Source organism: Phyllobates terribilis, unplaced genomic scaffold (genome assembly GCF_046119375.1).
Source record: "Phyllobates terribilis strain yellow unplaced genomic scaffold, ASM4611937v1 Scaffold_7__3_contigs__length_470593459, whole genome shotgun sequence".
Taxonomy (NCBI): domain Eukaryota; kingdom Metazoa; phylum Chordata; class Amphibia; order Anura; family Dendrobatidae; genus Phyllobates; species Phyllobates terribilis.
Window position 1 is genome coordinate 329,455,323 of NW_027362767.1, and position 12,268 is coordinate 329,467,590.

General features: G+C 43.2%; 1 protein-coding gene across 1 annotated transcript in view; it reads right to left on the reverse strand.

Moving 5' to 3' along the window:
• Positions 1-5,322, reverse strand: part of GPR50 (G protein-coupled receptor 50) — a 403,642-nt gene extending 398,320 nt beyond the window's left edge. The window contains exon 1 of the mRNA XM_073637908.1: positions 4,618-5,322. Within this exon, the coding sequence (XP_073494009.1) occupies positions 4,618-4,810 (193 nt within the window). The 5' untranslated portion in view covers positions 4,811-5,322. The remainder of the gene's footprint in view (positions 1-4,617) is intronic.
• Positions 5,323-12,268: the final 6,946 nt, after the last annotated feature.

The following is a 12,268-nucleotide window of genomic DNA, read 5'->3' on the forward strand; positions in this document are numbered from 1 at the left end:
AGCAATAGATGCTACTGTGCATGCACCGTCAGCGCCATTTTGTTGAAGCCATTAAAGACAATATTAAGGTTCAGTGACCTGTCATTGAAGCCAGAATGATGACAATGAGGCCATAGCACCAAAAACAGACCCGCCCACAGGCCCGCCTTGAATCACGAGCACATCTCATTAACTCAAAAATGCAAACACAGATTAAACAAGAACTACAAGACGGATTTGTTCAGCCCAGGTATCATTTTAATCAGTAAAACAGTGCTAACCTGACAATGCCTGTAGCTTACTTAGCAAAATGCTGATGACAGCTGTCCTTTAACTATCTATGTACATATGTATTATCAATGTATCTATGTTCCTTTCTGCAGTTTTCGGTTCTCTTTGCTTGACCACTTTTACTAGCACTTTAGACCAGGTACACCCCACAAGACCTTCAGATTTGGAGATGCTCTGACCTGGTCATCTAACCGTCACAATTTGGCCCTTGTCATTCAGATCTTTACACATGCTCATTTTTTCTTCCTTCAACACATCAACTTCAAAAACTGACTGTTCACTTGCTATTATGTTCTAACCTTGGTAAGTGCTATTGTAGCACAATAATCAATAGTATTCATGTATTTTCATTGGTTTTAATTATAGATGAGCAGACTGGTTGAAATTTGAATTTTTCAGCTTTGACAAGTTTTCCCAAAGAATTTGATTTGCGGCGAATAAATTAACATAAAGCTCAATACTGAAAAGCCTCTAATTGTTTGGAAAATACACATGGGGGAAAAGAGAGAGAGAATAGTGACCATAAGAGCTTACACTCTACAGAAGAGAGAGGAGCCCGCTGACCATAATAGCTTACACTCTACAGGAGACAGAAAGAGGTCCTAACTGGGCACAAAAGCTTACACTCTACAGGAGAGAGAAGACCCGTTGACCATAAGAGCTTACTTTCTACAGGAGAGAAAGAGAGAGGACCCAATGACAATAAGAACTTACATTCTACGGGAGAAAAGAGAGAGGACCCTGCTGACCATAAGAGCTTACACTCTACAGGAGACAGAAAGAGAACCAAACTGAGCATAAAAGCTCACACTCTACAGGAGAGAGAAGAATCTGCCGACCAAAAGAGCTTACATTCTACAGGAGAGAGAGTGGACCCTGCTGACCATAAGAGCTTACACTCTACAGGAGAGAGAGAGAACCCCGCTGACCATAAGACCTTACACTCTACAGGAGAGAGAGAGGACCCTGCTGACCATAAAAGCCTATACTATACAGGAGAGAGAGGGCCCTGCTGACCATAAGAGCTTACACTGTACAGGAGAGAGAGGACCCTGCTGACCATAAGAGCTTACACTGTACAGGAGAGAGAGAGTGAGGACCCTGCTGACCATAAGAGCTTACTTACTACGGGAGAGAAAGAGAGAGGACCCCGATGACAATAAGAACTTACATTCTACGAGAGAAAAGAGAGAGTACCCTGCTGACCATTATAGTTTACAATCTTCAGGAGACAGAAAGAGGACCTAACTGAGCACAAAAGCTTATACTCTACAGGAGAGAAAAAAATCCGCTGAACATAACAGTTTACATTTTACAGGAGAGAGAGTGGACCCTACTGACCATAAGAGCTTACACTCTCCAGGAGAGAGAAGAATCCGTTGACCATAAGAGTTTACATTCTATAGGGGAGAGAGTGGACCCTGCTGACAATAAGAGCTTACACTTCCCGAGAGAGAGAGGACCCTGCTGACCATAAGAGCTTACACTCTACCGGAGAGAGTGTCTTAATTAGTGACTCTGGAGATGGAAAACGTCTCTGCCGTACAAACTGTGCTCCACTGGGAACAGCTGATCTGTGACGGCCCAGGTACTGACCACCACTGTACAAGGTAGGATAATCCGCTAGATGTCATAGCTACATTTGTCAGCAGTGTAGGGTAATCTTAGGGCAGTGGGGAGAGTCTCTGATAACAACAACACAATGTGCAGACATCAATGACCAAGATCTCTATCTATACATTCCCGAATGTTAGATGAACTCTTTGTTGAGAACCACTGGATCTACTAAATATCTTAAATGATCTACAAAGTAATATTTTAGTGACAAATACATCACCTTCTGAGATTTCACAGATTCTTTGCCTCATTGGGTCAGAGCTCTTTTGGTGACATGAGTGGGACCTGCACAATATTAGGCAGGTGGTTTTATCATCATGGCTGACTGGTGCATGCGATCAGTTCAACTTTAGTGACACTGTCATCGTCGTCATTCAAGACTTTACTTGACATGCCATGGATTTTACTATGGTTCAGTTATGTCATATTTACATAGAGATGTTGCAGAACTAAATTCTTTACTATACAGTCAAATGATATCTAATGTTCACTGCAAAAATACATTTAGGTTTGTAGAAGTAGCATTGGTATTCAAATGGGTTATTAAGTCCTGATTGAATATCCCATATTCACTACTTTCCTATTTTGGCCAAATAAATTAATAAAAATATATAAATACACAACTATGATCTTAGCAGCTTTTATTACAGAGTCAAGACTACATGATCACTTTTTGTATGGCACATATTTTATACATGTATTTTTTACTATCCCTTTATCCATGCTCGTTCTACTTTGGGCTTACAATCAAAACCTTGCAGGTAATTTTGTTTTGTTTTCTCATAATGAATAATAGGAAATAGACATAAAAGTAATTTTCAGGAAAGAAGTCGGTGACATCTCTTCGGAAAAGACACACAATACAAATCTCCAACATATTTGGACTTTCTGTGATGCTAATGCAGCACTTGTGAGTTCAACTTTCTTCTTTCTTTTTAGAACTCCTTACACTCTTTGGCACTATATTGTATTCGATAGCTCTTTGAACTTAGAGAAGACTTGTAATCCCATGCAAAACTGAACACATTGATATACAGGTGCATCTCACTAAATTAGAATATCATCAAAAAGTTAATTTATTTCAGTTCTTCAATACAAAAAGTGAAACTCACATATTATATAGAGTCATTACACACAGAGTGATCTATTTCAAGTGTTTATTTCTGTTAATGTTGATGATTATGGCTTACAGCCAATGAAAACACAAAAGCCCTGTGGTCCTGGGTTCAAATCCCACCAAGGACAAAATCTACAATGAGTTTGTATGTTCTCTAGGTTTAGTGGGTTTCCTCCCATACTCCAAAGACATACTGATAGGGAATTTATATTGTGAGCCCCAATGGGGACAGCGTTGTTAATGTGTGCAGGGCAGAATTAATGACACTATATAAGTGAGTAAAATAAATAGAAACCATATTATACAAGGTAAATATGGTAAAATGTGCTTTTGGTATATTTCTGGGAAAAAAATTTTTTTTAGGCACATTATATATATATAGATATCAATTACATTTTTCACAGTTTATTAACTGCACGTAGTGGGTTTTCTTTATACTATAATAACATAACATTGTGCCGGATTCTTTGAGCAGTATTTACTCAATTGATTTATAATGGGGTCTGTCGGTTCTTTTAAAGTTTCTGTTGTTTTTACAGTAAAAAGTGCTTGCTTTGAAAAGTGATGTAACCGGCAAAGGAGGATCTCAATGTGAACCGAGACTTTAAAAAAATAATGGAAGAAAAATTGTTTATGGGAAGTTTTAATAGACTGTTTTTCTTGAAAATTAACACAAACTAAAACTAAGTGAAAAAAAAAATAAATGAAGAAAGCATGAAAGATCATTTATAAATAGAAGTCCTAAAAATGAAACATTGGGAAAGTAGAAATCTAATCGCTCTCATTCCAATATAATCTCTCTCTAGAGGAATTAAATTAAAGCCAAATTTGCAACTGATGCTGGTAAAACAAATAAACTCTGTTAATTTAATTGCCCAAAATGTCCTCAATATTGTAAAAGTAAAATAAGCAATAAAACATCATCAAGGCATACTAGAGAAATTATAGAATTAGCTTCCCGTTACATGCTTGCCCCCTAGAATTTGTATTTGCATAGTTATGTAATTCATGCTGCAGGAGTGCCAGACATGCAAAATCATCTCGATGGAAATGTGGACAGATGCATCCATAACTCATTAGCCTAGGACATAGTGGACAGTCCAACACCTCCTGCCCTATGCGACCTTGAGCTGGTTCTTGCTGTCACAGAATCCCTCAGTATGTCACATCTCAGCCATACATAAACTGAGGTGACTCAAAGAAAGGTGGCACATACCTCTTATCATCTGGAGCCTTCCAGATACACCCCACAACTATGACTACTATTGCAAGCATTGCAGCCTACACTAAACATACTAATGATGAATCACATAGAAAGAACTTACATACTGTACAAGGAGCAAATTATTTTAGAAGCGTTCCCCAGGAATTGTGTTTTCCTAGCATTGCTCCAGTATCAAATTTCTACTCACTTGAGTGTTTTGTTTACATTTATTTCTGTCTTTTATTCTGATAAAGGACAGAAAACAGCAATGTGTGGAGCAAAAGTTAGCAAACACAGTGTGACTTCATCAATTAGTTTTTGCATGGCAAACATGGAATTATCAATGGGATAGCAAACAAGAAATTATCTATCCATAAATCACATCCTCCCACCAATATTTGGTACCCACCAGCATTCTGGAGCTTTTTGTTCCTAAGGACTGACAGAATGACCAGTAGATTGCCCAATATGTCCACAATGATGGTGAAGATGAGGACAGTGGCCAGAGCAGTGGTCAGCCCTGGGGAGGCTTGGTCCTCTCTCTCTGTGCCAGCAGTTCCAGGTGTCCAGCAGTCACTACAGGTCCTGTTCACCTCCATCATCTCTGGTCTATTGGATGGGTCTCTCAGAACCAAACTGGATCTTTACACAGGTGGTTGTTCTGTTCATAAGCAGTGGGCAGGTCTTCTGGACTCACAGAGGAGTTAGACATGGAGTTCTTTGGTTGCCCACACTAGCCTTGGTGCCAATGTGTTCCCCACCAGCACCATAGCTGCAGCCTCTTGATTATAGTAGGAGGCAGGCATGGGTAGGTGCTGCCCTCCTCTCTGTTTCAGGTTCTTCTTTAACCCATGCATTGTCAGTCTGGAGGACTTCACACATTCACATCAAAAGGCATTCCCATTGATAAAGTCCAAGCTCCCTTACAGATGCGGGAGGCAGTCTGCTCCGCTGTGCGCTCGTGTGGTCACTGCTGCTCCTGCACACAGCAGACTCGTCTTCCAGCTGAGCATCCTGGAGAAACTCGGGGAGTCTGCTGCTAGGTTACACATACTCCGATCCCCAGCCTGCTCTGTGCATGTGGGAATATGTCAGCAACCACTGGGTAAGGCACAAGAAGACTGACAGCAGCAGTACATGGGTCTATTGGTAGTAACACCAATGCACAGTTCATGAAATGTCCTCTTTACAGCAGCGATCACTGAGTCTGAGTGCATGAGAATAAAGGCCACATAGGTCTGTGCTGCTACCTGTAGTGTTCTACAAGTATTTAATAACAGATAGTTATAGCATCATAAATTAATTCTTCAGATGTGCTACAACATAGCCATGTGGCATTTTACATCAAGCAGCAAATACCAGAAAGGCATCTGTGTTTATCCAGAAGTACAAACTCTGTAGGCACAATATTACCAGACAGCGGAAGGGAACATCTAATATCTATCTATTATCTATATATCTATTATCTAACTATCTCATGTCTATTTATCTATGATCTATCAATCATATATCTATCTTATATCCATCAATCTTTGTATCTATCTAAGATCTATCTAGCTATCTAATATCTATCAATAGCTATCTCATATCTATCTATGCCCTGTCTATATATCTATATCTAATCGATCTATATATCTAATATCTATCAATCATCAATCTCATATCTATCTATTAGTGTTGAGCGAACATGGGTACTCGCCCGAGCATCACACTACTCGGGATGTTCGGCGAGCACCGAGCATTTCCGGGTTACTCGGGCGGGAGCTCGGGTCTCCGCCCTGCACGTTTGGCGCTCTTTACAGAGCCAATGAACATGCAGGGATTGCCAGCCAGTCACTGTAATGCCGCAGCCATGTTGTTTGTGGGCATTACAGTGATTGGCTGGCCGCACAGCGTCACCTCGAGTATTTAAAACCGGGCGCCGCCATCTTGGACACAGTCGCTCCGGATCAGACAGTGTAGGGACAGCGCTGCTGATTTAGGGAGAGATATATCCTGCAAAATAGTTAGTGTAGGGTCTGTAAAGGCTGCCAGATCAAACAAACAGTCCTTCTCAGGACTAATATCCATCCCAGGTATATCAGGCAGGCAGGCAGGCAGGCTGTATAGGAGACGCAGTGGTTATACCAGCAAACGCTGTATTACAGTCCTGTGTGCTGCTCCTGTTGCTGAAATTGCTGGACTTAGCTCCAGGTCCCGGGGGCCAGGAAAAATCCTTTTTTTTTATCTAAATCCTCTTTTTTTTTTCCTCCTTCACAATGTACAAATACCCATCTTATTAACCTTTTGGTGCCTCCCCCCCCCCCCAAAAAAAAAAAAGTGTGCTCTGATTTTTCAGACACAAATATATCTGTTGAAAATAGTCTGGTGTAGGCCAGAGAAATAGAAGTGTGGTTTTGCAGTTCTATGGGCCATTTGTATCTAAAAATTACAGTTTGAGTGTGTCGCTCACTGTTCAGCCGCAAATATATATATATTTTAAAAAGCCTGGTATACACCAGTAAATTATTACTGTGGTTTTGATGTTCCACGGTAAAACATCTCTATTATCCTGTTTTTGCCATTTTTTGCTGTATAAAAATAATAATAGTGTCTCCCTGATTTTTCAGACACAAATATATCTGTTAAAAATAGTCTGGTGTAGGCCAGAGAGACAGAAGTGTGCTTTTGCTGTTCCACGGTAAAAAATCTCTATTATCCTGCTTTTTGCATTTTTTGCTGTAAAAAAAAAAAAAATAGTGTCTCCCTGATTTTTCAGACACAAATATATCTGTTGAAAATAGTCTGGTGTAGGCCAGAGAGACAGAAGTGTGCTTTTGCTGTTCCACGGTAAAAAATCTCTATTATCCTGCTTTTTGCATTTTTTGCTGTAAAAAAAAAAAAATAGTGTCTCCCTGATTTTTCAGACACAAATATATCTGTTGAAAATAGTCTGGTGTAGGCCCGAGAAATACAAGTGTGGTTTTGCAGTTCCACGGTACAAACCTCTGTATTATCCACTTTTGGGCCATTTGTATCTAAAAAAAACAGTTTGAGTGTGTCGCTCACTGTTCAGCCGCAAATATATATATATTTTAAAAAGCCTGGTATACACCAGTAAATTATTACTGTGGTTTTGATGTTCCACGGTAAAACATCTCTATTATCCTGTTTTTGGCATTTTTTGCTGTATAAAAATAATAATAGTGTCTCCCTGATTTTTCAGACACAAATATATCTGTTGAAAATAGTCTGGTGTAGGCCAGAGAGACAGAAGTGTGCTTTTGCTGTTCCACGGTAAAAAATCTCTATTATCCTGCTTTTTGCATTTTTTGCTGTAAAAAAAAAAAAAAAAAAATAGTGTCTCCCTGATTTTTCAGACACAAATATATCTGTTGAAAATAGTCTGGTGTAGGCCCGAGAAATACAAGTGAGGTTTTGCAGTTCCACGGTACAAACCTCTCTATTATCCACTTTTGGGCCATTTGTATCTAAAAAAAATAGTTTGAGTGTGTCGCTCACTGTTCAGCCGCAAATATATATATATTTTAAAAAGCCTGGTATACACCAGTAAATTATAACTGTGGTTTTGCTGTTCCACGGTAAAAAATCTCTATTATTCAGGTTTTGGTAGTTTTTTTCCGTAAAGAAAAACAGTAGTGTCTCCTGACTGTTGTGACACAAAAATATATCTGTTGAAAATAGTCTTGTGTAGGCCCGACATCCCAGTGTGGTTTCACAGTTCAACGGGTCAAATCGCTGTACTATCCAGTTTTGGGCCTTTGGTATCTAAAAAAAAAAGCAGTTTGAGTGTGTCGCTCACTGGTCAGCCACAAATATCTCTATTTAAAAAAGTGTGGTATACCCCAGTAAACAATAACTGTGGTTTTCCTCTTCCATGGTTCTAATCTACTCTTTATTACCCTTTTTCCATTGATAGAGCAAGTGTAAGCTATTTTACTTCATTTACAATGGGCAAGGCGCGTGGCAAGGGACGTGGAAGTTGACGCTCTGGTGATGGTTCGTGCAGAGGACGGGGCCGTGGCCAAGGTGAAAATGTGCCACAACCAACAGCCACATCTTCTCGCTCCCACTTCTTGACTGAATTACTAGGGAAGCACAGAACAACACCAGTATTGAGAACTGATCAGTGTGAACAGGTTATTAATTGGATAGCAGACAATACTTCCAGTTACCTGGGCACCACCACCTCCGGTCTGTCTTCCACACGGTCAACTCTTAGTAGCCGTGAGTCTCGACCGCATACTCCTCCTCACCCTGATGCTCCTTGCTCCCACCATGCCGAGTGTCGTCAGACAGCAAGTGATCCCACACTTGGACACTCTGAAGAGCTGTTCACTGGTCCATTTCCATATTTGGGCCCCTCGCCTGATACGCTTGAAGTGGTGGAAGAGGAGATCCCATGTTGCGATGCCCAAATATTTGAACAGCCACGGCCACAGGAAGTCGACGTTGGCAATCTGTCACAAGAGGTGGACGATGACGAGACACAATTGCCAGGAAGTGAGGAGGAGGATCGTGGTGCGCAAGTGGAAGAGGAGGAGGTGGTGGATGATCTAGTAACTGACCCAACGTGGAAGGAGGACATGCAGAGTGAGGCCAGCAGCACACAGGGGGAGTGAGGCAGAGTACCCCAACAGGCAGGAAGAAGCAGTGTGGTGGCCGCAGACAGAAGGCAGGCAACCGTTCCCCGTAACACCAACACGAGGGACGTTGCTAGTACAAGCGGTAGGTCTTCCAGAGTCTGGAATTTTTTTAAAGACTCTGCTGATAACCCCAAAAAGGCCATATGTTCCACCTGCCATGCCAGCATCAGCAGGGGTGACAAAACTACCAGCCTGACAACCACCAGCATGATCAGGCACATGGCAGCAAAGCACCCGACTTTGTGGGGCGAAACCCAGGGTCCACGACCAGTGTCAGCGGGTGTCACCACTGCTTCTTCCACTGTTGTGCGTGCAATAGAACCCTCTGTTGTGTGTGCAAGGCAATCCCCTGTCCATACTGCATGTAAAGATGCCCCCTCCTCTCAGTCTTCACTTGTTATGGCAGTTTCTCAAGAAACAGCATCAACGTCCTCGTCCACGTCCCACCGCAGCGCTCAATTGTCCATATCCCAGACCTTTGAACGAAAGCGGAAATTCGCAGCTAACGCCCCACAGGCCACAGTCCTAAATTCGCACATTTCAAGACAGCTTGCATTGGAAATGCTGCCTTTTAGGCTGGTGGAGACGGAATCCTTCCGCAATCTTATGGCAGTGGCCGTCCCTCGGTACTCGGTCCCCAGCCGACACTGTTTTGCCCGGTGTGCCATCCCCGCACTACACAAGCACGTGTCCCAAAGCATCTGCCGTGCCCTCAACAACGCAGTTACTGGGAGAGTCAACCTGACAAGGGACACGTGGACAAGTGCTTGTGGCCAGGGACGGTACATCTCTCTGACGGCACACTTGGTAAACATAGTGGAAGCCGGGACCCAGTCGGACCTTGGGACGGAACACATCCTCCCCACACCGAGGATTGCGGGCCCTATGTCAGTCAGAGTTGCCCCCACAGTGTACAGCTCCTGCGCATCCTCCTCCTCCTCCTCCTCATGTTCAGTCTCCATCTCAGATATCACCACATCAGTTACAAGCTGGAAGCATTGCAGTACTGCCTCCGCCAAGTGGCAACAGGCTGTGCTGAAACTCATAAGCTTAGGTGATAAACCTCACTCTGCTTGTGAGTTGTGGACAGCTGTGAAAGAGCAGGCAGATCTGTGACTGAGACCGCTGAACCTACATCCCGGCATGGTCGTGTGTGACAATGGCTGTAACCTGGTGGCGGCTCTGAGGCGAGGTGAGATCACACACGTACCATGCCTGGCTCATGTGCTTAACCTCGTGGTTCAGCGGTTTCTTAAATCGTACCCCGAGTTGCCAGATCTGCTCGTGAAAGTACGCCGCCTGTCAGCTCATTTTCGCAAGTCGGCTACAGCTTCCGCCGCCCTTGCTGTGTTGCAGCAGCGTTTGCAGCTTCCGGCACACCGACTGGTGTGTGATGTCCCCACACGTTGGAACTCTACCCTCCACATGTTGCAAAGGATTTGTGAGCAAAAGAGAGCAGTTGTGGAGTACCAGCTGCAACAAGGCCGTCGATATTCAGGTCAGGCTCCACACATAAGACCTCAGGAGTGGACCTGGATGTCTGACATATGTACCATCCTGACAAACTTTGAGGAGGCCACCAAGATGGTGAGTGGCGATGACGCCATCATTAGTGTCAGCATCCCACTTGTCTGTCTTTTGCAACGCTCTCTGCAGAGAATTAAAGAGGAGGCATTGCAGCCAGAGTATGATGAGATGGATCAAGAAGCCGTAGCGGGCGATTACACACAGCCCAGCCTCATCTCATCCCAACGTGCATTGGGGGACAATGAAGGAGAGGAGGAGGAGGAGGAGGAAGAACAGGAGCTGCTATCATGCGTTGTAGACGGTAGTACCTGTACAAGTGTCATACCGTCGGTTCAGCGTGGGTGGCCTGAGGACAGGGGGGAGGAGGAAGAGGAGGAGGAGGAGGAGAGCATGGTCAGTCGTCATCTTGGTGAGGACACGGAAATCTTGCCCGTTACCAGTCTGGCACGCATGGCTGACTTTATGTTACGCTGCCTTAACCGTGACCCTCGTGTTGTCAAAATGTTGGGTGACAGTCATTACTGGTTGGTGACACTTGTAGACCCCCGCTACAAGGAGAACTTTCACTCTCTTATTCCTGAGGTGGAGAGGTCTACAAAAATGGGGCAATACCAGAAGGCCCTTGCTGCAGAACTCTTAAAAAAATTCCCATCTGAACACGCTAGTGGCAGAGGTCACAGTTCGTTGCCCAACCAAGGTGCACAGGCGAGAGAGATGCAACTCCAATCTAGCAGAGGCAGGGGAACACTGTCAACGTTCTGGGACAGTTTTCTGACACCCGCCCAGCTTACAGGCCCTGAGGCGCTGTGTACTCTCACAAGGAGTGGAAAGTTTCAAAAGATGGTGAGGGAGTACCTTGCCGATCGTACCAGCGTCCTCTGTGATTCCTCTGTGCCTTTTAATTATTGGGTATCCAAGCTGGACACTCGGAATGAACTCACTCTGTACGCCTTAGAATCATAGAATCATAGAATGGTAGAGTTGGAAGGGACCTCCTGGGTCATCTGGTCCAACCCCCTGCTCAAAGCAGGATTCACTAGATCATCTCAGACAGATGTCTGTCCAGCCTCTGTTTGAAGACGTCCATTGAAGGGGAACTCACCACCTCTCGTGGCAGCCTGTTCCACTCATTGATCACCCTAACTGTCAAAAAGTTTTTTCTAATATCTAATCTGTGTCTTCTCCCATTTAGTTTCATCCCATTGCTTCTAGTCTTTCCTTGTGCAAATGAGAATAAAGATGGTCCTTCTACAATGTGACAGCCCTTGACATATTTGTAGACAGCTATTAAGTCTCCTCTCAGTCTTCTTTTTTGCAAGCTAAACATTCCCAAATCCTGCAACCGTTCCTCATAGGACATGGTTTGCAGACCAGTCACCATTCTGGTCGCTCTTCTCTGAACTTGCTCCAGTTTGTCTATGTCTTTTTTAAAATGTGGTGCCCAAAACTGTACACAGTATTCCAGATGAGGTCTGACCAAAGAGGAGTAAAGACCGATAATGACTTCACGTGATCTAGACTGTATGCTTCTGTTAATACATCCCAGAATTGTATTTGCCTTTTTTGCTGCTGCATCACACTGTTGACTCATGTTCAGTCTATGATCTATTAGTATACCTAAGTCTTTTTCACATGTACTGTTGCTTAGCTCTATTCCTCCCATTCTGTATATGCTTTTTTCATTTTTATTGCCCAGATGTAGTACTTTGCATTTTTCCCTGTTAAAAACCATTCTGTTGGTTGCTGCCCACTGCTCCAGTTTATTTAGGTCTTTTTGAATCCTCTCTCTCTCTTCTCTAGTATTAGCTATCCCTCCTAGCTTTGTGTCATCAGCAAATTTAATCAGTTTACCCTCAATTCCTTCATCTAAATCATTGATAAAGATGT